The sequence below is a fragment of the Pseudopodoces humilis genome, chromosome 26 (assembly GCF_049639895.1).
Source record: "Pseudopodoces humilis isolate 2021_Gansu_Grassland_sample_001 chromosome 26, ASM4963989v1, whole genome shotgun sequence".
NCBI classification, from domain to species: domain Eukaryota; kingdom Metazoa; phylum Chordata; class Aves; order Passeriformes; family Paridae; genus Pseudopodoces; species Pseudopodoces humilis.
Window position 1 is genome coordinate 5,931,772 of NC_142225.1, and position 24,009 is coordinate 5,955,780.

Sequence of the window (24,009 nt, forward strand, 5' to 3'; positions counted from 1 at the left end):
ACTTGCTTAATAAAGCTGAGATTTGTTTTGTAAAGTGCCTCTTGTTTATTCATAGAAATCTGATGTGGAAATGGTCTGTTAAGTCCCTCCTAAAGCTTTCCCTGTGCATCCCAGACCTGCCCCCGCTGGTGTTTTTCTGGCAAAATGTTCTGTGGTAAATAAGCAGATTGTGGCAGAAAATCAAACAAGACATCTGACTTCACCTTCCACTATGAGCCCGTGTTTGTCTAATTTGCATAAATATAGGTATGTTGTACAGAGGGAGATAAAATTCTCCATTTCTCTGATCTGCTTATTTGAAGAAAGATCTCAGAGGGAAGTACTGAAGCTATGGCATGTTTGAAGCATTAACTGCAGCACAGATAAAAAGCTTTAGAAGACCCCACAGGAGGGCTTTAATTTGAACAGGGAAATCCAGCTTAAAGGGCTTGAATTGGCTAGAAGAAGAAAAAAAACAATTTCCTGGTTTATAAAGCCCTGTGGAAATAACAACCTGGGGATGTGTTTATTTGCCATGGGAGCCTGATGTCTCTCCCCTTTTTCCTCCAACCACTGGGCAGCTTTGGCCAGTCCAACCCACTCCATGGGGTTGCTCCTGTAGTTCAGGGAAGCTGTTTTCCAGAGGTATGGAAAATTAACTTGCTAAAAATAGGGATATTGGGCAGAGGAGCACAGCAGCTGGGAAATGGGAATGAAAGAAGCAGCCAGTGTGTGCAGAGGAGGCAGCGATGCCCTGGAGCACGGGGGCTGCTCAGGAGCAGCTCTCGTAGAAGGCCACTTTCCTCTTGATGTTGTCCCGGATCCTTCCCACCTTCTCCTCCAGCCCCGACAGCCGTGACATCCTGGACACCAGAGCCTCGTTGCCTTCCCGAATTTCCGACTCTAAAGCTGAGGAGAGAGGCCAGGGAAGGGAAGGGTTAACGTGCTGGGGTCGGGCTGAGCCTCCACCTCACTCCTGCACAGCTCTGATGGGGCAAGAAAAGCAACATCCTGCACTCCCTCTGCTCCTCGAAACAACCTCCAAAACACCACTCCCATTAGTTTTGAATGCCAAATAATGGAAGTGAGTGTGTGGAGGAAAAGGGGAGCACAGTGGCACTGCAGGCAGGGCTTCCCTCCATGGTGGCACCCTTGAAAACTCCATTTCCTGGCACAGCACCAGCAGCTACAGCCCAAATCCCACCCCCTCACTGTCCCCTCATCACTCCTTCCCCTCACACCACAGCAGCCCAAGCTCTTCCCCAGGGCACGATGAGCTTGGGAGAGCCTTACTTTGCATCCTGAGCATGATGCCCATGGTCTCCTGGAAGAGAGCCTGTGCCTCCCGGCCGATGCTCTGCACCCTGCTGCCCTGCTCCCCCAGCGCCAGGCCCTGCTCCATCCTGCCCTGCAGCTCCGAGTACAGCTCCTTCACCTGCGCAAAAGCCTGGCCAAAAACAAACACTGCAGGTGAGATCCAGCAGGCTGGAGAGGACGGGGACTTGCAGTGCTGAATCCTGTTTAGGTATGAAATGGATACTGCACCAGAGCTTTGTCCCCGTTACCAAACACATGACAGTTTGTGGTGCTCTCCAAGACAGACAGCTCCACGAGCTGCTCTGCCTCAGGCACAGGGAGCAGAAATGGGAATTGGGAATAGGACTGGGAATTGCTCTGGAGCAGTTCAGCAGAGGCCTGATGCTGTGACCTGACAGCCCAGCAGCCGTGACCCGCACAGGAGATCTCCTGTGGGGTCTGGCAGCGGGCACAGCCCGGGCCGGTACCTGCTGGACGCTGCCGGCCTGCCGTGCCGCCGCGGCCGCGGTGTCGCGCGTGTCCCCGGCCCGCAGGCGGTTCTGGGCCGTGCTGTGCTGCAGCTGGGCCAGCCGTCCTGCCAGCCCCGCCAGCCCCAGCCCCACGGCCCCCAGGTGCTTCTCAGCCGGCCCCAGGACAGCCTCGATCTGCGGGCAGAGGGAGCCCGGTCAGGGGGATCACATCCGAACCCCTCCCCGTGCAGGCCCAGCTCTGCTGGCTGAGGGACACGCACGGGGGCTCGGGGCGGTTTCTGGGAAGGCATCACTCGCCTCCTCCACGCGCTCCTGGATGAAGCGCAGCGAGGAGCCCGAGCCCCTGAGGGCCCCCTGGGCCTCCAGCAGCACGGTGTTGGCTCGCTGCAGGTTGCCCAGCACCTCCTCCACGCTGCCCTCCACGGCGTTTGCCCGGTTCCTGGAAAGGGGGAAGCAGGCAACAGTGAGTGTGGATAAGGGCACAGACTGGAACTCGAGGCCACAGGGGTAAGATTGGGGAGCTTAGGAAGCAAGAGAGGATTGCTGCTGGCTGGGAAAGTTGCAATCTGCCACCCCCAAACCCAAAAACCCCACACATCTGGACTCCAGCAGGTTTCCTTGTGAGAGAAACATCTGTTCCATTTCACAGCCCCAAGCAGAGGAGACTAACTCAGAAGGGGAGAGCAACACCTTCCTTCAAACTAGTTAGAAACGTTTATTTCACGGTGCACAAAAGGTATCAAAGGGAAAGCAAAGAGCAGGGAAGCAGTTCCAATAAAGAGTTTTCTGCTCCCAGTGGCACTGCTCAGGCCAGGTGACCGAGCTCTGGAGAAAGCCAGGCTCTCCTGTCTCATCACTTGCAGCAGGTTAAGCAGGTGTCAGACACTGCCAAGGAGTTTACAGATTTATCCTGCTGACCTTCTCGCTGGGGTATTGCTGCAAGTCAACTTGTGACAAAGCAGATGCTCCAAATTGGCAAGGACACCCTGTAATTACTTTTCAAGGGAGCATGGAATAATCCTCCCAACTTTCACCCAGAAAGCAAATAGCCCCTTGACTCTCCCCGTGCTCTCTTGTGCAATTAGGATGTAGGTCACCAATATCAACTAATAATACCAGGGCAACGCTGTCATCTCCCAGCACAGCACTCGAGATAAGAGAAAAGCCTCCACCGCTTTCGATAAAGCCCTTCTTGTCCTGGTATCTATAACAGGAACTATTCTTGGGAGATTTATTTGCACCAGGGCCCCAGGGAGGTGTCTGGAGATTGCAGACTCATTCTTTTAGGCACTGGATGGACACAGAAGATCCTGGCCTAAAACTTCAGCTTGTGCAAGTCTGCTCGGGCAGAGCAAGATTTGAAGCCAGCTGAGAACCAGCAGTTCCACCCCAGCCAAGGGACCCTCAGCTGCCAACAGCCCTGACCCCGCACCGACCTGGCCTGTTCTGCCTCCTGCTGCAGCCTCTTGGCCCTGGCGATGTCCTCGGCTGTCTGGGCAAGGATGTCCTCCGGGCACTGCAGCTCCGCCGCCAGCTTTTGGATCTCGGTCATTCTCCTCCGGACCGCAGCAGCGTCCGTGGGGAGCCGCAGGGAGAGAACTGACTCACTGATTTCCTGGATAGCGGCAGGATCCGTGTCCTTGTCTGCAGAGCCAGCGGACAGAGCTTCAGGGAAGGTGGGAGTGCAAGGCAGGAGGAGGGCAGGCACCCATGCACGTCTCGCATCTCGTTCCACACAGCTGCCAGGATCCCTTCTGAATTAATCTCCCTGAGTTCCATGCACTTCTCATTCACACCAGCAAAACTTTCAGGGGACAGCTGAAATGATACCTTGAATTTGGCAACGATAACACCATGGCTGAGCCCAGAGCAGTCAGGCAGCCCTCACTGAGCAGATGAAGGTGTGTTTCAAGACAAGCCTTTTTTCATTTCACAAATAAAAGTTAATAAATCAGAAGCAGGCAGAGCCCATGGGACATTAGCCCAGCGATTAGCTCAGAAATATCTTCACTCATCATTAACACCAGGCAGCACCAAATGACCTGGTTTTCTTTTTCAGCTAATGCTCAGGAGGCTCATTATGTTATTACAATCTGTCTGTGAACAATAAGTCTTCCCATCAGTTTGTAGGACAACAAGGAATTCTCATCTGATTAACAGCCTGCTCCAGAGAAGGGTCATCTGTCTGTCTGTCTGCATCAGTGAGCGTGGCCAGAAACCCTCTGTGCATCAGGTCACTGCTGGCTGCAAATCCCCATCCCTGGAGTGCCCAGGGAGCACCCAGACGTGGCACTCGCTGCTCTGGGCTGGTGGCAAGGCAGGGATCGGGCACAGCAGGGACTTGGTGACCTTGGAGGCCTTTTCCAAGCTCAGTGCTTCTCAGATCAGTACAAACAGCGGCTGTATCCACACACGCAGCAGGCTGCAGCCCTGCCCTGCCCTGCCAGAGGTACCTGCCAGGAAGCTCCGCACTCGCTGCAGGAGCTGCCGCACGCGCTGCACGTCCCCCTGGATCTGCGTCCTGGTCACCCCCAGCTGCTCCACCAGCCGCCCAGTGCTGCTCTGGATCTGACTCGCTGACAGCTCTGTCGTCTTAATCTGCACACAGCAATGGCCTGGTGGTGCCTCTGCTCCATCCAGAGCCTCTGCTCTGACCTGGGCCAGGCACCGTGCTGTTCCCTGCTCTCCCAGCTTTAAAGGACTGTAAATGTTAAAGACTGAGGGTTGGATCTCCAAAGGAAGCTCTCAAAGATGGACAGCACCATTTAGCTTTTAAAAACGCCTTTGAAATGGATTCTGAATTACTTTGAAAGCTCACTTTCTCTTTGTGAGGCACAGAAAGAAGCTGCAAGAGCCCTAACACATGAACTCTCTCTGATTGTATCAAATGCATCAAACCTGCAGAATCTGAGAGTTTTCCATATTTCCAGCCCTTCTGCCATTCTGATCCCAACCCAGGAGGGAGAGAGGCTGCCCTGTGGTGTGTCCTGTGCCACTCCCGTGCCCTCAGCTGGGGAGGCAGGACCCACACACACAAATTCCCTCCCACTCCCAAATTCCTGGATTTCTGAAGCCGCCCAAGGGATCAAGCCCCCAAGAGAGTTTGAGGTGGGTATTCCTCGCTCTCTCTGTGGTAAGCAGAGGTCCGAGCAGGGGGACGGGCAGTGCCCACACTCACCAGCTGTGCCGTGTCCTGGAGCCGGGCACTGAGGCTGCTGAACTCCCTGGCCGCTCGCCCGGCCGCAGCCAGGGCCCCGCTGGCCAGCGGGAGGAGGCCGTGGCAGGGCTGGCCAGCCCCACAGCCAGAGGTGTTGTCCCGAGGGCACAGCAGCCCCTGGCAGCGGGCAGGGGTGCACGGCTCCACTCGGGCCCCTCCGCACACCTGGGCAGGGAGAGGAGAGCTGCAGTTGGGCAGTGCCCGGCTGGACACAGCTCGGTGCCCACAGGGATGGCAAACCCAGCCCCACGGGGATGCAAACCCAGCCCCACAGGGATGGCAAACCCAGCCCCACGGGGATGCAAACCCTGCCAAGGGAGCTGGGAGCTGCTGGAGCTGTGTGGGCTCAGGAGGGAGCCCAGCAGTGATACTGGAGATGTGCCACCATCAGGGAAGGGCAGCCAGAGCTGGATGCCCTCACCTGAGCCAGTGACACCGGGCCAGCATGGCCTCACCAGCCCGAGCTGCAGCAGAAACAGGAGCCAAGCACCAGCAGCTCACAAGGAGTAACAGCACAGCTGTGTGGAGCAAACAGCTCTGCAGAAAACCCATCTGCCCTGTTTGCTTTGGGGGAGAGCTGGACCAGACAGCCCTGGAGAGCAGTGGCAGATTTAACTCTGGCATCTGCAGAATTACCCCCAGACTCACACTGCAGCAGGGGCACGTGCACAGCCAGGCTGGGCTGGTGGCTCAGAACGTGCTGGTGCCCCCAGCAGCAGAGAGGGGAGGCTGGTGGTCTCCACAGCAACAGACACCGAAATGGATCTCCATGGCAATAACAAAGCAGTGAAGGAGAAATAAGAGAAACCTCATCCAGAAATTAAGTGGGTATTGGAGATACAAGAAGTGACATGAATGAGTCCCTGGAGGGACAAGCACACGGCTGGGAGGGGGTGGAGGGCAGAGCTTTGGGATCTGTGACCCCCTCAGCCAATTCTCCAGCCGAGTCTGTCTGGACAGAGACTCGGTGCTGCCATGCTGAGGAGAGCCCAGGGCTGCAGGACCAGGCTTCTGCCTCTGAGCTCTCCAGGGCCCCCCTGAAAACCAGACACACCCCGTGGGAAGGTCAAAACCCGCTTTCCATCTTCACCTGGTTGATGACAGGGGTGAGGTCGGGGGCTGAGGCCAGCTCTCCCTTCAGGGCCAGCAGCTTGGCCGTGTCCCCAGCCAGGTCCCCCTGCAGCCCCACGGCGCTGCGGCGGCTCTCCCTGGCCTGGGCCAGCAGCCCCGGGGCACCCGCGGCCAGGCTGGCGGCGCTGCTGGAGCTCTGGTGGGCAGAGCGGATGGTCTGGAAGGCTCCTGGGGGAGTGAAGGCGATAAATGGCACAAATGAGTCACAAATGCAGCGGCCCCTCGGCGAGGCACTGCCTCTGCCCTGCGTGGATGCATTCATGCACAGGAGAGGGTGCAGCCAGGGATTAGTCACCAAGGCATCACCAAAGCTCCTTTTAATTCCAAACACCTTTCAGCCATTCCCTCAGCGAGCTCAAGGTCTCCTGAAGGACTCAGCTCAGGGCTGGGGTTAAAAGGCTGAAAGCCAGCCAAGACACACACTCTGATCCTGGGCTTTGGCAGGGCAGGACACATTTCAGAGCCTTTTCCCAGCTCCTGAGCGGCCCCATCATTCCCCTCCAGCACAGGCTGGAAGGAGGGCGGCGAGGACATGGAGCTCTGAGCGGACAGAGGTGCAGAGTGAGCTGTCCTGGTGCCCCTGGGCACGGCTGGCACGTCCCCGAGCTGTGTGCTGTGGCGGGGAGGGGACAGCAGTGAGGCACTGGGAGAGAAGCAGCTGGAGCAGGGACTCACGGCAGCCACCACCAGCACTGGCACAGGGCTTAATTAGCTCTTCTCCTCCCCAGGGCCTGACAGCCGCCTGGCTCTCTTCCCCACCCTCCATCCCTTCCATCTGTGCACAACCTCCGCTCTCTCGGTGCCTCACGGATTCAGCGACGCTCTCCCTGCAGGGCTGTCCCCTTCCCACCCCTCCCTGGCAGCAGAGATTGTGCTGGTGGGGAACAGGAGCGCAGAACGAGCTGCCGGCCCCAAAACACCCCAGCAAACACCCCGAGAGGGGGAAAGCCCGGGTCATGGAGCAGGCTGCACGGGCAGCCTCCCCTCACTGCGAGAGGAGATCTGTTTGCTGTTCTGAGGCTGACCCTTAAAAAACCCTTCTCATCTCCCCAGCCAGGGAGAAACCCCAGGCAGCCACGCTGAGGTAAATGAATGACTGCAAATTAAGAGATGTTGCAGCTGCAGAGCTGTACCTGACACGTCTCTGCTGCGGCTGGTTTCAAACTGGCTCTTCTTGCTCTGGTACTGGGAGCTGGTGACAAACAAGCTGCTGTTGAGGGCCTCAAGCTCCCTCGATAGAGAGGCAGTGTCATCCAGGAAATGAAGATCAGGATTTATGCCTCGGACCTGCTCCCTGGGACAGAAAAAGAACAAAATGTGAATTAGGTAGAGAGCAAAGCCAGAGAGCAGGGCCGAGAGGGCCATCTGTGCTGGGGCACTGTCAGCACCTGGCAAAGGGGCACTTCTGTGCCCAGAGACAGCTGAGGACACGCCAGGGCCTTGCAGGTTTGCAGAGAGAGGAGCTGGGCTGCAGCCCCTCCACAGCAGGGCCGTGCTCACACAGGGACCAGGAATGCTGGATGTGCCCTGAGAGTGCCACCACACAGCCCTGAGAGCCACCTCACAGCCCTGAGTGTCACCACACAGCCCTGAGAGTGCCACCACACAGCCCTGAGAGTGCCACCACACAGCCCTGAGTGTCACCACACAGCCCTGAGAGTGTCACCACACAGCCCTGAGAGTGTCACCACACAGCCCTGAGAGCCACCTCACAGCCCTGAGTGTCACCACACAGCCCTGAGTGTCACCACACAGCCCTGAGAGTGCCACCACACAGCCCTGAGAGCCACCTCACAGCCCTGAGTGTCACCACACAGCCCTGAGAGCCACCACACAGCCCTGAGTGTCACCACACAGCCCTGAGTGTCACCACACAGCCCTGAGAGCCACCACACAGCCCTGAGTGTCACCACACAGCCCTGAGTGTCACCACACAGCCCTGAGAGCCACCACACAGCCCTGAGTGTCACCACACAGCCCTGAGTGCCACCACACAGCCCTGAGAGTGTCACCACGCAGGCTGCCCATGCTCCTTGTGCCTCGGGGACACTGTGCACAGGACAGGCTTTCTCAGAGGCTGCTCTGCTGCTTCCCTGCTCCCCCGTGAGCGGAGCCAGGCATGGCAGGGACAGGAACAAAGCAGAACCATCAGAACAGAGAAACCCCAGCAGCTCCTCGCGGATCAGGGCCATGCCCCACGGGCAGCACCCTCCTCACCTGATGGCCGCGAGCGTGCTGCCCGCCTGTGCCAGGCCCTGCAGGGTCCCCGAGGGGTGGCTGAGGATGCCCTGTGCCCGCTGCAGGCTCTCCTGCGCCTGGGAGAGGCGGGGGCCGAGCCGGGAGCCCCCCGTGCCCGCGGGCAGCCGCGCCGTGGCGTTGGCCAGGCCGGCCTGGCGCTGGCGCAGGCTCTCGATGTCCCCGCTGTGGGTGTGGAAGCAGGGGTGGCACAGCTGGCAGCCAGGGAAGGGGCTGCAGTGGCCCCGCTGGCACTGGGCACAGCGCGGCCCGCTGACCCCGGCCCGGCACAGGCACCGGCCCGTGGCCGCGTCACAGCCCAGCTCCTCCGTGCCCTGGAAGTCACAGTCGCACTCTGGGACGGGAAAGGCAGAGGGAGAGGGAAGGTGCTGGTGAATAACTTTGTATCTGCCCTTTAATCAGCCCTTTAATTAGGGTTAATGAGGTCCCAACCCAACCTGACACCCATCCCTCCCGCCAGCTCCTGCAGCAGCTGGGACAAAGGTGGCACAGGCAGAGGAATGGGGAGAGCCCCAGGCCCAGGAGCTGGCACAGCCCCTGACCCTACAGGGCCAGCCCAGGGTGGGCCAGGACTCGCCCAAGGCTGCTGGGAGGACACTGGTGAGCACTGGAGATGAACTGGGAGGCTGCTCCAGAGAGGAAATCTCTTGCCAAGCAATGGGAGCACACATGTCAGGACGTGGGCCAGCTTTTCCCAGGTAATCGTGACCTCCCACAGCAAAGCCCAGGCCGGAGCAGTACCTGTGCACCCTCCCTGTGCATCCCTGTAGTGCCGGGGCGGGCACTGCTGCTGCCCCACGGCCGAGCACGTCTGTCCGGTGAAGCCGTCCCTGCACGGGCACTGTCCTGTGAACTGAGAGGGGACACATCAGGGACACCCACTGCTGGGCACTCTCCTGGCACAGCTCTCCCCCAGCTGCTCTTGACACCAGCACCAGCACACCGACCATTTCCTCCTCTCAGCCTGTGCCCGTGCCAGGCTGCAGCTCAGGCACAGGATGCAAACAGGCTCCAAACAGCCCCAGCACCACGAGGAGGCTGCTCAGCCTTGTTTCAAAAACAAAGAATCGCCCACGAGCAGCTGCTTTGCCATCTCAGGTCTCCTCCCCACGCTGAGCTCATTTGGAACCTATCTTAGGCTCTTAGAATTTGTCATGGTTTGGGGTTTTTTACATTTAAGTTTAATTTTCCCAGTTGCCTCTTAAGCCTGAAGTGGCACACATGCTTTTCATTGACAAATGAGCATAATTAACTTCCCTCGCCAGTATGAAGATGTCTTATTAGGACTTCCTTGATAAATATCAGGCTTGTTAAAGTGACTAAATCTTGCCTCAGTAATTACCACCTTCTTTCATTTTCCTGAACAGTCTGTCGTGGTGTTTTCTAAGAATTAGAAGGAAAATAGGAGTGGGACGCACTGGGGAACACAAGGCTCTTTTTGTGAAGGTTCCTATGGATGGGACAGGACAAAGGAGCCACCCTGCAGGTGGCTTTGATGCTCTGACAGGTCCCCAGTGAGGGGACACGGAGCCGTGGCCGTGGCACCCTGGTCTGTGCAGCTCAACCCCCGAGAGCCCATCCCAGCAGCAGCGTGGAGTCGGGAAAGAGCAGAGCAAGCAGAGGGCAATGCAAAGGAAAGCCTGCTGCAGGAAGAGGAGTCGCCCCGAGGCTGCCCCGGGGGCTGGGGGTACCTGGTTGCAGTTGGGGCTGTGGGAACCACGGGGGTGGCAGGCACAGGGCCGGCAGCCCTGCCCTCCAGCCAGCCCCCAGTGCCCGGCCGCGCACTGCCCGCAGTCGCTGCCCACCACGTTGGGCAGGCAGAAGCAGCTCCCGGTGTCGATGTCACAGGGCGCCGTGTCCTGCCGCGTGCCCAGGGCATTGCAGGTGCATCCTGCCACAGGGAGGGGCTGGTGTGGCAGGAGCAGCCTCCCAAAGGGGGGCTTCTCCCTCTCTCCCTCCCCACCTGCGCTCAGGAGATCTGCACCTCGCTCTGACAGCATCCCCCAAATGCTGGGGCAGGAACAGCAAGGGGCCTCAGCATCCCCAGCCCAGGGGGACACAGCAGTGCCCCGACCCACAGCTGCCCCAGGGCCCCTCAGGGCATCACCTCCTGAGCCCTGGGGGCACCCAGGATACAGCTGCACCCCCCAAACCCCACCTGCCCTGTGCTTTTGGCTGAACTTACACCTGAAACCACCCCAGACCAAACAAGGAGCTTTTATAAACCTTTACAAAACCAGCCTTTGACTTGAAAACCCCAAACCAAAGTGGGGCAGGAGCCGGGTCCCTTTTGGAGAGGGCAGAGGTGGGGAGGGGGCACCCTGGGGGCAGGGGGGTGTCCCAGGGGAACTCACTGCGGCACCCAGCGGGGTTGGCAGCGGCCAGCTGGGCAAAGCCTGACTTGCAGAGGTGGCAGCGCTCGCCCTGCACGTTGTCCTTGCAGACACAGCGCCCTGTCCCCGGGTCACAGACGGAGCCGGGCACGGTGCCATCCGGGTCACACTCACAGGCTGCCAACGGGCGAGAAATGTCCCAGCTGAGGGGGCAGGTCCCGGGGAAGGTGCTGAGGGGCTTTGGGGTGTCACTCACGCAGACAGGCCTCGGGGTGGCTCAGCTCCCGCCGCGGGTTGCGGAAATAGTTGGTTTTGCAGCGCTCGCAGTTGTTGCCCTCGGTGTTGTGCTGGCAGCTGTCACACACCCCCCCGCTGGCCCCACCGCTGGCCTGGTACAGCTCGGGGTCAAAGTGGCACGAGGACGAGTGACCGTTGCAGTCGCATCCTAAAACATCCCAGAACACGGCTCAGCTGGAGCTGGCGCCCTGCAGAGCCCTCCGGCAGCAGCAGCGGTGGCACTAGAGGGTGCCCAAGGCTCTGTGTGACACGGTGACAGCCCCACAGTGGCACCAGGGGCCGGGCACTGAGAGGCAAAGGTGCCGGGACACCACGTCACCTCCCAGCCCCACAGAGCCAGGAAAGGGGCTCGGAGCTGGGCAGGGTTTGGGTCGGGGGCAGCACTGGCCGTACGCTGGCACGCGCGGGGGTCGCTGTCCTCGGCGGGTGCCCAGGGCCGGGCGTTGAACAGGGCAGCGCAGCGCTCGCAGTGCGGCCCGGCCGTGTTGTGCTGGCACACACAGTGCCCGGGGACCTGCGGCACAGACCAGGTGTGACCCACCCAGCGGAGCAGGACAGAGCCTCACCCTCCCCATCCCTCTCCAGTTCATGCCCATGGAAGAGCCTCCCACAGCCCATTTCTGGTCATTGTGGCCCAGGTGTCCCCCAGGCAGGCAGTGGAGCCATCCCAGGGCCCCTGGCAGCCCGAGCTCACCGTGCTGTGCTGGTCCCCCGCAGGGGCGCAGCGCTCGGCGTGGCCGTGGCAGAAGCAGCTCCCCAGCACCTGCATCTCTGTCACGGCGTAGAAGGTGCTGGGCGAGTGGTACCCCTGGCGTGGGATGTGGGGCAGTGCCGTGAAGTTGATGCGCAGGTTGGTGAAGGGCCCCAGCTCTGTTTGTTGGGGACAGGGGACGGGTGTGAGGGGCAGCAGGTGCCCAGCAGAAGCTCTTTGCAATTGGTGGGGAGGGCTTGGAGGAAGGGGAGGGGGAATTGGGACAAAGAGCAGCCGCTGAGCCATCAGCAAAGACCAAAGCTGCTCCTTGCCAGCCTGGACGTGCAGCTCAGAGTGCCCGGGGTTACCCCAACATTTCCCATCACTGCAGGGAGAACCATGGAGAGCCTCATTCCCCTCTCCCTTCTCAGCTCTGGAGGAGGCCCAGCACTTACTCTCGATGGCTTGGCTGTAAGAGGAGCTGATGGTAGACCCCAGGTCTCGAACACTGAATTTCACCTTAGAGGGGAAAAAAAACAGGTTAAAAAGCAGGAAACTCAAGCTGCTCTCTGCTCCTGCTCTGGGCACTGCGTGCTCTGGACTTGCCTCTGCACAATGTCACCAAACACAGGGACAGCCCTGAGAGCTGCAAAGGACACAACACCTCTCCTGTCACAGAGCAGCAAAGGCTTTCCTGGCACAGGAGCAGGAATCTTCCCAAGGACTGCCCTCAGCAGTGCTGGGTGCCACGGACTCCATCCCTCACCAGGTGTCCAAGACCCCCAGTCCCCATCCCTCACCAGGTGTCTGAGGTTCCCAGTCCCCATCCCTCACCAGGTGTCCAAGGCCCCCACTCCCCATCCCTCACCAGGTGTCTGAGGTTCCCAGTCCCCATCCCTCACCAGGTGTCCAAGGCCCCCACTCCCCATCCCTCACCAGGTGTCTGAGGTTCCCAGTCCCCCCCGTGTTCCTGCAGCACCCCCCACCCAACCCCAGGGCCCCAGGAGGGGTCCCTGCCACGACCCCCCAGTCCCTACCGTGCCCCCGTGCAGGGGGTGCCCCCGCAGCTCCTGGCACCGGGGGTCCTGCCAGCCCTCGGGGGAGCCGTGGGGCACGCGGGGGAAGGCGGCGGCGCAGTCGGAGGCCAGGTACTGCAGCACCTGCCACGTCCTGCCGGCGTCCACCGAGCGCTCCAGGAGCATCGCTGCGGGCGGCGACTGCGGGCAGGGACAGACACACGGGCTGGCACCTCGGGCTGGCACCTCGGGCTGGCACCTCGGGCTGGCACCTCATGGGGACAGGAGCTGCCCACAGACACCGACCCTGAAGTGCAGCACGACGCCGTCCAGCTGGAACATCTGCTCCAGGTCCAGCTGCAGGGACACGCGCTCGACGCCTGCGGGCACAGAGAGGCTCCGTCACCGGGGACGTGGGGACAATAACCGGCCAGGCCAGTCATTCCCTCCTTTCCCCCCCATCCACGGAGCTCAGCAATTCCCTCTTGCCCTCGGCGGGTTTTTGGCAGCAGTTTGTGTCCGGGTGACCGCGGTGGCCCTCACCGTTCTGGGACTGCCACCAGCGCGCACGGCCGGCCGAGGACAGCACGTTCTCCACGCGGTGCCCGCTGTAGCTGTGGGGCAGCCTCGAGTCACACCTGCAGCATTTCATGCTCCACTGCAAGAGAAGGGACAGTGGGAGTGACCATCCCAGCACCGGGGAGGGAAAGGCCTCAGGGAGGAGGAGGAAAGGCAGGATGGATTCATTAAGGACCAAAGAGCTCATTTAGAGAGAGCTGAAGGACCACGGTGAGACTGATGACACACAGACCTCAAGTGCTTCCCTCCACACCTTATCAAAAACCACAACTCAAGGTTTTATGGACTAAAAGCTAAACCCAAAATGCTTTTGACTAACACAGATTTTTGGCGAACCACCAAAATTGTGGGTTTTTAAGTGACCCCCCCTGGTTTCCACAACGCCAACACTTGATAGAAAGCCCTTTGCAGTTTTCAGGACTGCTTTGCCCTTTCCACACAGCCGAGGGGCTGAACAGAAGAGCCTTTCTCTCCTATCCAAGGGCCCGGGGCGATGCTCGGCCCCCAGGGCTCTCCCCCGGGAGCAGAGCAGGAGCAAGCAGTGGGTGAGAAGCCAGGGGGTGGGAAGTCGAGTGGCTCAAAGTTCAGCCCTTCACTTGAGCAAGTAATCCAAGGAGTAAACAGGGATTTAGCACGGGGAACGTGGGGACGGGAGAAAACTGTCCCCCGGGAGCAAACAAATACCCAAAATGTCACTAACCAGGCAACGCTCCCTGCAGCCACCAGCAGCCACCACCGCGGGGCTCCCGAGCCGCCTCAGACATGGCAGAAAGCAGCAGGAAAGAGACTGAGCAAGAGCCGGGAGCGGGGAAGGGCTGGACAGCAGCCAAGGGGAGAGACAGGCTCGGGTGGGCGAGCAGGTTGGGCAAGGACCACCAGGAAACCGGGATGGAAACAGCCAGGTGAGGCCAGGGTGGGGAAAGGCAGGGCCGGGGGGGCGGGGATGGGGAATGAGGAGATGATGGGGAATGAGGAGATGGGGAATGAGGAGATGATGGGGAATGAGGAGATGATGGGTTAATGAGGAGATGATGGGTTAATGAGGAGATGGGGAATGAGGAGATGATGGGGAATGAGGAGATGATGGGGAATGAGGAGATGGGGAATGAGGAGATGATGGGGAATGAGGAGATGATGGGGAATGAGGAGATGATGGGGAATGAGGAGATGATGGGGAATGAGGAGATGATGGGGAATGAGGAGATGGGGAATGAGGAGGAGATGGGGAATGAGGAGATGGGGAATGAGGAGATGATGGGGAATGAGGAGATGATGGGGAATGAGGAGATGATGGGTTAATGAGGAGATGATGGGTTAATGAGGAGATGATGGGGAATGAGGAGATGGTACCAGAACCCACAGCAGCATCCTGGGGGGATACAGAGAGGCCCCAACTGAAGCCCTTGGAGTGGAGCAAACACCAGGGACTGCAGAGACCACTGAGAGGGGAAAGATGCTGCTCAGGGAATGACGTGAAGGGCTCAGCACCTCCAGCCTGGTGGCAGATGGGTTATCCAGAGAAACTGCCCCATCCCCAGAAGCGTCCAAGGCCAGGTTGGATGGGGCTTGGAGCAGCCTGGGACAGTGGAAGGTGTCCCATGACAGGGCACTGGAACTGCATCGTCCCCTCCAACCCAAACCTTCTGGGATTATGAGCTGTCAGTGGCCTGAGCAGCAGAGGAGCCTCCCAAATGGAGCAGTGGGACACGTCTGTCACACTGACACATCCCAGAGCCTCTGAGGGATTAGGGAGGATGGAGCAGAGTTTGCCAGAGAAGGCAGGAGCCAGCCCTGAGGGCTCAGAAAGGTCACCCTGGGTGCAGAGTGGGCCTGGGGGACAGGAGGGGACTGGGCCTGGCAGGGGCACAGCTGGCACAGGGAAGGCAATGAGATCCCCTCTGCAAGGCTGGCAGGGCTGCGGTGGCTTTAGGTGACACCAGAGGCACGTTGGGACCCCGGTGGGGAATCAGCTTTCAGTGACTGAGCAGGGACACGGGGTGACAAAGGACGAGCAGCACCTCAGAGCCACCTCACAGCCACCTCACAGCCACCTCAGAGCCACCTCACAGCCACCTCACAGCCACCTCACAGCCACCTCGTGCCAAAACCTGCCACAGGGTGCTAAAAACAGAGGAGCCAAATCCAGCCCAAACCCCAAATAGGGCCCTTCACTAACAGGGCCAGGGAAGGGACAGGGCTGTGCAGGAGGTGGCAGCCTCTGGGCCACGGTGACGCCACAATTTCCGGTTTCCCTTTTAATAATTAATTTGTGGTTTACAAAAATTAATCTGTGGTTTCATTCCTAACACAGCCCAGACCTGAGTCTGCTCTGTCCCTGGCCTGGGAACCCTTCCCTGCAGTGCACAGTGAGATCCTCACTTGTAGCCCATCTGTTTCCATATTTTCCACAATCTTTATGTTCTCTGTCTATAAATACCCCAGCACAGGAGTTGGCAAACTACAATATTTATAACAATATCGCAAAGTAAGCAAACATAGCGCTGAAAATATATAATCATGCAATTTCCCTGGCTCTACCAGTGAGAATCACAAATAATTTAATCAGGACTAGGCAGAACTCATTTCAGATAATGGCCACGAGCAGCAAATTGTCTGGGAGCTGCAGGAATTATCCACAGAAATAATCTACTGAACAATTGCCAACAGTGATTAAACTTCCCACCAGTCCTGGCTGTGCTTAGCAAAGGAGAAAGGAAGGTTTTCTGCAAGGGGAAAGGTTAATCTCAGCTAAATTATTCATTAGGAGTGACTCGTGCATACTGATGAGCTCATTCCCACAGCCAGGGACAGCGGGGCTCTCCAGCAGCCAGAACAGCCCCACTGCAAATGTGGTGCTGAGTCAAAATGAAGCTTCAACTGCATGAGACAAACCCTTCCCAGGCAGCCCAGGGCTGGGCTGGGTGCAAAAATCTCCTTTTTTTTCCTTTTCCCCCTCAGTTTTTTAATTAAGACTAAAATTAACACTGGAAACCAAATTCATTGCACATCCTCAGAGTAAATTGTGAAACCCCTGTATTGCACAACAGCAGGACTTGCTCTTACCGACACTGACTATGTGTCTCAAAGTTCCTTGGGACAGAGGGAATTACCAAAAATGACAGCCCAAAATGAGGATTTACCAGCACCTACCTTTTCCCAGCTCTTTCCCATTATTTTTTTTTTTTTAACTGGGCTCAGTGGATCCCTGGGGCTGGGCCAGGAGCCCACGAGGGCTGCAGCACTTCGTGATAAATGGAAGATTTTGGGATGTGCCCCAGGGGCAGCGCTGGCTCCCAGCACATCCTCCCCTCCCTGCCAGGCAGAGAACTGCACTGGGTTTGGCTTTTCAGGAAGGTGAAAAGGTGAGCAGGGAAATCCCTTCTGCCCCCTGCGCCTCCAAGCTGCTCCAGAGCCACCCAAAATGTGGGTTATGGAGCTTCTGGGACTAAGGGGAATTCATTCCAGACTTTTGAGAGATAATTCACAAGGCAGTTGTGTGAGAGGGAAAACTGCTGTGCTCAGAATAAATAGAATCGTGTGTCAGAAATAAATGGGAGGGGGAAAGTCCACAAAGAACAACTTGAAAGTGCCCGAGTGTGACAGTTCTGCAGGTTTGTGCCTCTCTCCTCCTGCCCTGGCCTTCTGACCCAGCTCCTGAGCAGCCTCTCTGCTCATGCAGGAGCAGCAAACCTCACACACTTTAACCTGATTGAACCAATTTTAACCAATTTGGCCCCTGACCAAAGTTATTTCAGGAGCTCCTGCTGCCATTTTAACATGAGCAGAGAGCCCTTGAAATGAAACCCTGCTGGCACAGGGGCACAGGAGCACACCCCAGAATAAACTGCATTTATTCCTCAGCAGAGAGGGAAGCTGGGCTGTGCAGCCGTGGAACTGAGACCTCTCTTTGCCGTGGAGACCTCGTGGCAGGGACAGAGCGCTGTGTCACTCGAGCTCCTGGCCCTCAGCCTCCCCCAGCCACATGTCATTATACACACAATATTCCCCAGGGACAGCAGTCACCATTCCCATCTCACCTGGGAGCACTGGGAATTTACACACAGGCAGATTTAGGGTTATTAACAACGGGGAGGGCAGCAGCCCTAAGTTACCTGGGGGACAAAGGCACCTGCAAAGCCAAGTTTTGCAATTCCCTATCCCAACCCATTTTCTGCAGGACACTTCTCTATTCCAGCACTGTCTGCAGCACAAGGCTGTGCCAGGCCCGTGGAGCCCAGCTTCTCATGCCTGTGAAGAAATCCATACATTTGCCAAGGGAAAAGGAGCAGAAGTTCCCATGGCTCTGTCAGCATGGTTAAACCTCCCAGTGAGCAGCTGGTATTCACTGGACCAGACTGGGATTCAGTTTTGGAACTACCACAGATCTATCACAGAATCATGGAGCTGAAGGGGAGCCACCAGGATCACTGACTCCAGTCCCTGCCCCAAACAGGACACCCCAAAATCCCAGCCTGGGCCTGAGATTCTCTTTGCCGTGACACCAATGTCACTTCCTTGCCTGGCTGGTTGGAAATGACACTGAAAATGAGCTCCAAGGTTATGAAAACACAGAGAGGCTCTGTCCCCCAGTTTGGTTGTACCCCAGTCAGAGATGGGGTGAAGACACGAGCTGGACAAACACCCCAGGGATGAGGTTTGAGGAAAGTGAGTTCCTTTCCCTTGCTTAAAAGCAAGCACGTGGGTGCTGTTTTCCTCACCCCATCTGTTCTCACATCAGCAAAACTCCATTTAAAATCTGCCAGGAAGATTTGACAGGCTGCAAACCCCAAACTGCAGCAGCTCATCCCCTCCCCACGCGGGTCCTGCTGCCCCTGCAGCTCGGCTGCAAGGCACTGATGTCTCCCAGCATGTGTCAATCTGCAGCCCTGAGGCAAAAAAAATGAGATACAGCAAAGGGAGGAGGGGAAAATGATGGGAAATGGGTTTTTTCTTCGGCAGGCAGGGGCACATCCCTGCAGCAAAGAGCAGGGCGTGCCTGAATGCCCGAGTGAGATAAGCACTGAGCAGCAGCCTGCGGTTGCTGCATTCATTACCTGCAACCCTTCAGAAACACAAATCATTCCGTGCAAACCCCTGACTTGATGGAGAAAAACCCAAACTACAAGGTTTGGTCCCATCCAACCACAGTTATTCCATGATTCTGTGGATGTTCCTGTGCAAAGCTTGCTGTGGGGCTGGAAGGAAGGCGAGGCACAGCTCTCTCTCCCTGCTGCCCTGGGCTGCAGCTCCCCGAGTGGCTCAGGCAGGTGGCCCAGCAGATGTGAGCAGCAGCCAGCACCAGCACAGCTCCAGACCCGTCTGGCACCCCGCTCCTGGCAGACACTGGCCGGGATTTTTGGAAGCAGCCAAAGAGGAGGGGGTGCTGAGGCTCCAGCGATGCTGCAGAGCAGCTCTGCCAGGCAGCTGCCAGCATCCATCAGGAGGGACCCCTGCGCTGTGCCAGGGGCTCTGATGGGCTCACATCTCCCTCCCCTGGCTCCCACAGCAACCAGATCCTCTGGAGCCTGTCCTCTCAATCCCTGTGGATCCGTGTCACCCTGACACCAGAGCTGAGGGAGCTCACTGCCCACAAGGAGCAGGTGAGAGGAGGCAGAAAATCCTATGCAAACATTTTAAATATCCAAAGTGTCCCAGGGCTGGAGGGTGAGGACTCACAATCACCCCCCGTAACGTGCTCCAGGAGCAGCAGCACCAGGACACAGCTCTGCTCCTCTCCTGTTGCTGGCACAAGACCTCACAGGGATGCTCGAGGTGTCTGTGGAAGCCCCTCTGTGCCTCCCCTGGGCCAGAGGCACCAGTGGGAGCTGCCCCGAGCTCCTCAGGGCTGTGCATACATTTAGATTTACATATATAACATATACATTATATATGTTCTGTGGCTAAAGGAAGAGAAGTGCTGAGCTCAGCCCACCAGAGTCTCACACTGAGCCTTTCCTCAGCACCTCCAAATCCAGCCTCGCTCCTTTTCCTGTTTTCTGTTCTGTTTCCCTCCCGGCTCCAGCAGCACCTCCCAAGCTCTGAGTGGTTTCCAGGCTGGACCATTGGCCTGCCTGCTCCCACCTCCCATCCCTGCTCTGAGTGCCCCTTTTGGGTTTCACGGGGCTGAGCCCAGCCAGGGATGGAGCAATCAGAGTGCCAAGTATAAAGGTTAGAGGGATCTGGAGCTGGGGCAGACAATGGAGCAGAGGCTGAAGTTGATGAGTGACCACCAGAGTTGCAAAAGAGGGCCCTGGGGCCAGCAGGGAACAGCAGGGCAGTGCTGGCAGCCCTGGCACTGCAGCAGTGACAGCAACCCCTCGTCCCATGCCCTCTGCTGAGCTTGCAAAACCACCTCCAGATTTGTACCTATTTGGCAACTGAACAAGAGCAAACCAAAAAAAGAGTCCTAGGAGTCTATAAATTAAATGTGCTTGCTTTTTATAGGGTGGGAATAGGGAAATCGAGTTCAGTTTTGCTTAAATTAGGGAAGTAGAGAAAGGGAGGGGAAAATTAGGAAATGCTGAACCCGTGGGGATTTCTCCCAAGTCAAGAGTTGGTATAATCAAACCTCCATCAGCAATTACAGCTGCAGAACAGAAATCAGGGGATTTGCTGTCAGTAACTCTGAACCTCTCATTTCAATAAAGGACAGGAGCAAAACATAAGGAAGCAAAGACCTCATTCCCCAGACTGGAGAATCCAACTCAACAGAATGTTAATTGCTCCACATCCCCTTTAACCCTGGTACCTGAAAGACAAGGGATGAGGGATGTGAAAACCGAACAGCTGGGGATTTGTAGCCTGGAGGAGACCACTGCAGCCTTGCTCCCTGCCTTCCTGCAGTCCCTAACCCTGCAGCCAGCAGGTCATTGCTGCTCCAGCTGCAGCACAGCCAGCAGAGATGGCCAGGCTCCACTTCAAAGATCACAGATGGTGCAGAGGATCACAGTGATGCCCTCTGAAGGAGCTCCCAGGGCCGGGCAAAGGGGGTGACCAGCCCATTCCAGCTGCTCTTAGGGTGAGCAGTTTAATCAAGGTTTTGTCCACACTCACTTCCCAAGCACAAGGCCCCCATGCTCCCTTGTCAAATAAAAGTCTCTGCCAAAAGTCATTATTAAATGTAGATTTCAGAGACACATTTATGAACATTTTTCCTCATCTATAAGCAGAAATTTGGAAGGAAAACCCAGTTAAGCGATGGGAAGGGGTTTATTTGTGTGGTGAGCACAAATCCTGATCCCAGGGAGCAGCAGGAGCTTCGGAAGAAGGGAGTGGAGGAAATGCCTGACTGTGACTGTCAGCCTAGAAAAGGACCTGAGGGAGGAGAGATGCTGCAGCCAGCCCAGCATCCAGGAGGGTTGGATGCTCACACCCCTCTGGGCCGGGAGCTGCCCCCTCCCTGAGCTCAGGGACGAGAGGAAATCTCTCCAGCCCAGCCAGAACACCGCTGGCTCCACAACAAATCCGCTCACAGACACATCTTGGCCTTCAGTTTGCAGGGGAATTAAAAGCAGGAGAAGGCTGACTCACTGGAGCTGGGCTTCAGTGCACAAAACACTGTCCCACTGGAGGGCTGCCACCTCCTTTCCTCTGGAGCATCTCTTCCTTTCTGCCTGTCCTGCACTGAACCCTCGGGGCTCCTCCCAAGGCGCTTACAGGGTTAACAGCAGCCTCAGGAAAGCTGTAGGAAGTCTCAGCTCTGTGCTCAGGCACATTTCTCCTTAAGCTCTCCCCCTGCACATTTCTCCTTAAGCTCTCCCCCTGCCTCGGTGGCAGCTCCGGGAATCTGCAGCTGGAGGAAGCATTATCCCCCCAGCAGGATCTCCTGCCCCCGCACAACCAGCCATTGAAAACTCTTGCTCACTTTAAAAACTCACTTTGAAAGCTCTTGCTCACTTTAGCAGCTTTTCCAAGTCTTTGTGAAAGGCCTGAAACCTCCCCATTTCTGACAAGTAAAACACGATTTGGTTTATAACTCAAATGTCTGGGGACTGGGGGGTTGGGGTGTTTTTCTCCGTGCACCTCTGTGCTGCCCATGCCCTGCCACTGCCTTCATGCTCAGCTCCTCACCCATGAGGATGGCAGGGAAGGCTCCAGGGGATGCTGCAGGTGGTGCAGTGACCCAGCAGGGCTGGGAGAGGGACAAATCCCAGGATTTGGGTAGCAAAGGACCTTAAAGCTCATCCCATCCCAGCCCCTGCCACGAGCAGAGACAACTCCCGTTAGCCCAGCTCAGCCTGGACACATCCCTGCCAGCGTGGGGAGGGTGGGATGGATGAAGGCACTGCACCCCTGGGAGGTTTGGGATGGATGAAGGCACTGCCACCCCTGGGAGGTTTGGGATGGATGAAGGCACTGCCACCCCTGGGAGGTTTGGGATGGATGAAGGCACTGCCACCCCTGGGAGGTTTGGGATGGATGAAGGCACTGCACCCCTGGGAGGTTTGGGATGGATGAAGGCACTGCACCCCTGGGAGGTTTGGGCTGGATGAAGGCACTGCACCCCTGGGAGGTTTGGGGTGAGCAGGGGCTGTACCTGGCCGTGGGGTGTGCAGTACGTCTCGGGCTTGCTGAGGCCGCAGGTGGAGGAGGCTCTCAGGTGAGGGGCTCGTCCCAGCAGCAGGTCCCCAGGGGGAGGGTAGCAGGCTCCCTGGGAACAGGCTCCCTGCGCTCCCAGGAGCCGTGGGGCAGCTGGAACAGAGGGAAAAGGGATCAGGGCTGTGTCAGGGAGGCACAGACACCAACCAGCCCCATGGAACAGGTTTGCTGCACCAAACCAACCAGCCTGGGACAGGCCCCCCAGTGCATGTCCCAACAAAGAGAAGGGGTTTCACCCCTGAGGTACCTTTATCTTTTAATAATAAATGTGCTTAGTGCTTTGTACTAACAGTTACTTCCAAAGCACTTCCGTGCCCTGGCCCCAGGGTTTGGGCTGCAGGGATGCTCTGTGCCCTGCCCGTTGAACTGACCAGCCCTGGTGGTGTCCCCTGGTCCCAGAGCCAGCCCTGGTGGTGTCCCCTGGTCCCAGAACCAGCCCTGCAGCTCAGGACAGAGAGCAGCAGCCTCCTGCCAACCTCCAGCTCTAGAATGAACCCCAGGCTCTCTCCTGCTGCTGCTGCTGATACAAAGCTCCCATCAGCAGCGTTGCTATTTAGCCAGCTGGACCCCCGATTTTTGGGAGCAGTGAGTGTGAGCCTTACCCAGCAGGACACACAGTGCCCATGGCCACAGCTGGCAGCGAGGCTCCATTCGGCCACAGACACACCTGGGGAAGAGTTTGCAGCGAGACTGAAAAGAGCAGAGAACGTCAGTTCAAAAGCTCAGCCCAGCTCCTCCTTCCTTCTCACTTTACAGTGAGATCCTTTTAATTAATCTGCACAGAATAACACGGGGGAGGAAATCAAGAATAATGAGGAGGAAAACCAGGTGCTGAAGCTGAATTTGCTGTAAAGCAGCCAGCCCCCGCCCCACGACGGCCGGTGCCAGGTGGGAATGTGGGGCTGGAAGGGATGGGGAGCTCACAGCATCCCCTACAGCCCCGGGCCCCCTTTCCAGGCACTCTCTGTGCCCCAGCCCCACCCTCACCCTGCGCCTCCAGAGTCAACCCAAGCCCAAAGTGTCATTCCAGGAAAAGGAGAAATCCATAAAAACCTGCAGCGAGCGTGTCCCGCAGGGAAAGGAGCCCCGTGGGCCGGCCCGGGGGAGGAGATGCTGCAGCACAGCCCGCAGCGCTGGGGCCTCACCTGGCCTCACCTGCGGGAGCACAGTGTCCCCGTGTCCCCGCGGTGTCCCCGCGGTGTCCCCGAGGTGTCCCCGCGGTGTCCCCGCGGTGTCCCCGAGGTGTCCCCGAGGTGTCCCCGCGGTGTCCCCGAGGTGTCCCCGAGGTGTCCCCGCGGTGTCCCCGCGGTGTCCCCGAGGTGTCCCCGAGGTGTCCCCGAGGTGTCCCCGCGGTGTCCCCGAGGTGTCCCCGCGGTGTCCCCGCGGTGTCCCCGAGGTGTCCCCGGCGGGCTCTGAGCTGTGCCCGATCCTCGCAGGCTCTGAGCTCGCAGCTGCCTCGCCCGCACAGGAGGTGCTGTGGGCGCAGCGATGATGCAGGAGTGATTCAGGGGTGCCCAGACATCCACACCCTGCTGGCTCACGCTGGGATCCGCCGGGCAGGCAGCGGGGAGAAGCCGGCCGGGTTCACTAAACCCACCTGGGGCTGTCCTGGAGCCCGGAGCCAGCTCCTGGAGCCACCGCCGGGCTCAGCCCCGGCTCAGGTGCTCGCCCACCCTGGCGGGCAGGGTTTGCTCAGGGCAGTGTCACCACTGTCACCTCTCATCTCCATCGGTTCAGAACTCCTGGAAACAGCAGCGTCACTCTTATCGTTCACTGCAGAGTAAGAAACCTTTAAAAACCTGTGTGAAGTGAGGACTGCTGAGAGCTCAGCCTTCCCCACCACTGCTCTCGCTGAATTTCGCTGAACTTCATTTAGCTGAATTTCAGCTAAAACAGTTTTTCATCCTCAGGATGAAATCGAGCCTTTTCCGTTCACTTCAGTGAAATAACCCCAAAGCCAGCCCCTCTCCCGTGCTGGTGAGGGGCTCAGCAGGGCCCGCAGGTGGCTGCAGGTCTCGTGTTGCTGTTGGTGTCACCCCCATCCCCACCCTGAGACACAGACACCAAGCTGAGGACCAGCAGCTCCGAGCAGGGGTACACACAGAACTGGGAAAAAAAATATTGT

The 24,009-nt window shown here is 58.0% G+C and overlaps 1 protein-coding gene across 3 annotated transcripts; it reads right to left on the minus strand.

Annotated features, from left to right (window-relative positions):
* Window positions 1–40: 40 nt before the first annotated feature.
* Window positions 41–23,355, minus strand: LAMB3 (laminin subunit beta 3). 3 transcript variants are annotated; one of them, XM_088067089.1, is made up of 23 exons: window positions 23,040–23,355; window positions 22,487–22,574; window positions 21,823–21,977; window positions 13,251–13,365; window positions 13,014–13,087; window positions 12,729–12,908; window positions 12,147–12,210; window positions 11,695–11,870; window positions 11,394–11,514; window positions 10,960–11,148; window positions 10,725–10,880; window positions 10,062–10,261; window positions 9,112–9,223; window positions 8,332–8,704; window positions 7,248–7,408; window positions 6,074–6,282; window positions 4,945–5,148; window positions 4,220–4,364; window positions 3,203–3,410; window positions 2,064–2,205; window positions 1,764–1,940; window positions 1,273–1,426; window positions 41–888 (listed from the first exon to the last, which is right to left on the minus strand). In XM_088067089.1, the coding sequence occupies exons 2-23, from the start codon at window positions 22,533–22,535 to the stop codon at window positions 752–754; spliced, it is 3,501 nt and encodes a 1,166-aa protein (XP_087923215.1). In that variant the 5' UTR covers window positions 22,536–22,574; window positions 23,040–23,355; the 3' UTR covers window positions 41–751. The 3 variants fall into 3 exon arrangements, with proteins under 3 accessions (XP_087923215.1, XP_087923216.1, XP_087923213.1); XM_088067090.1 differs by having other exon boundaries at window positions 22,487–22,551; window positions 23,030–23,355; XM_088067087.1 differs by having other exon boundaries at window positions 23,030–23,355.
* Window positions 23,356–24,009: the final 654 nt, after the last annotated feature.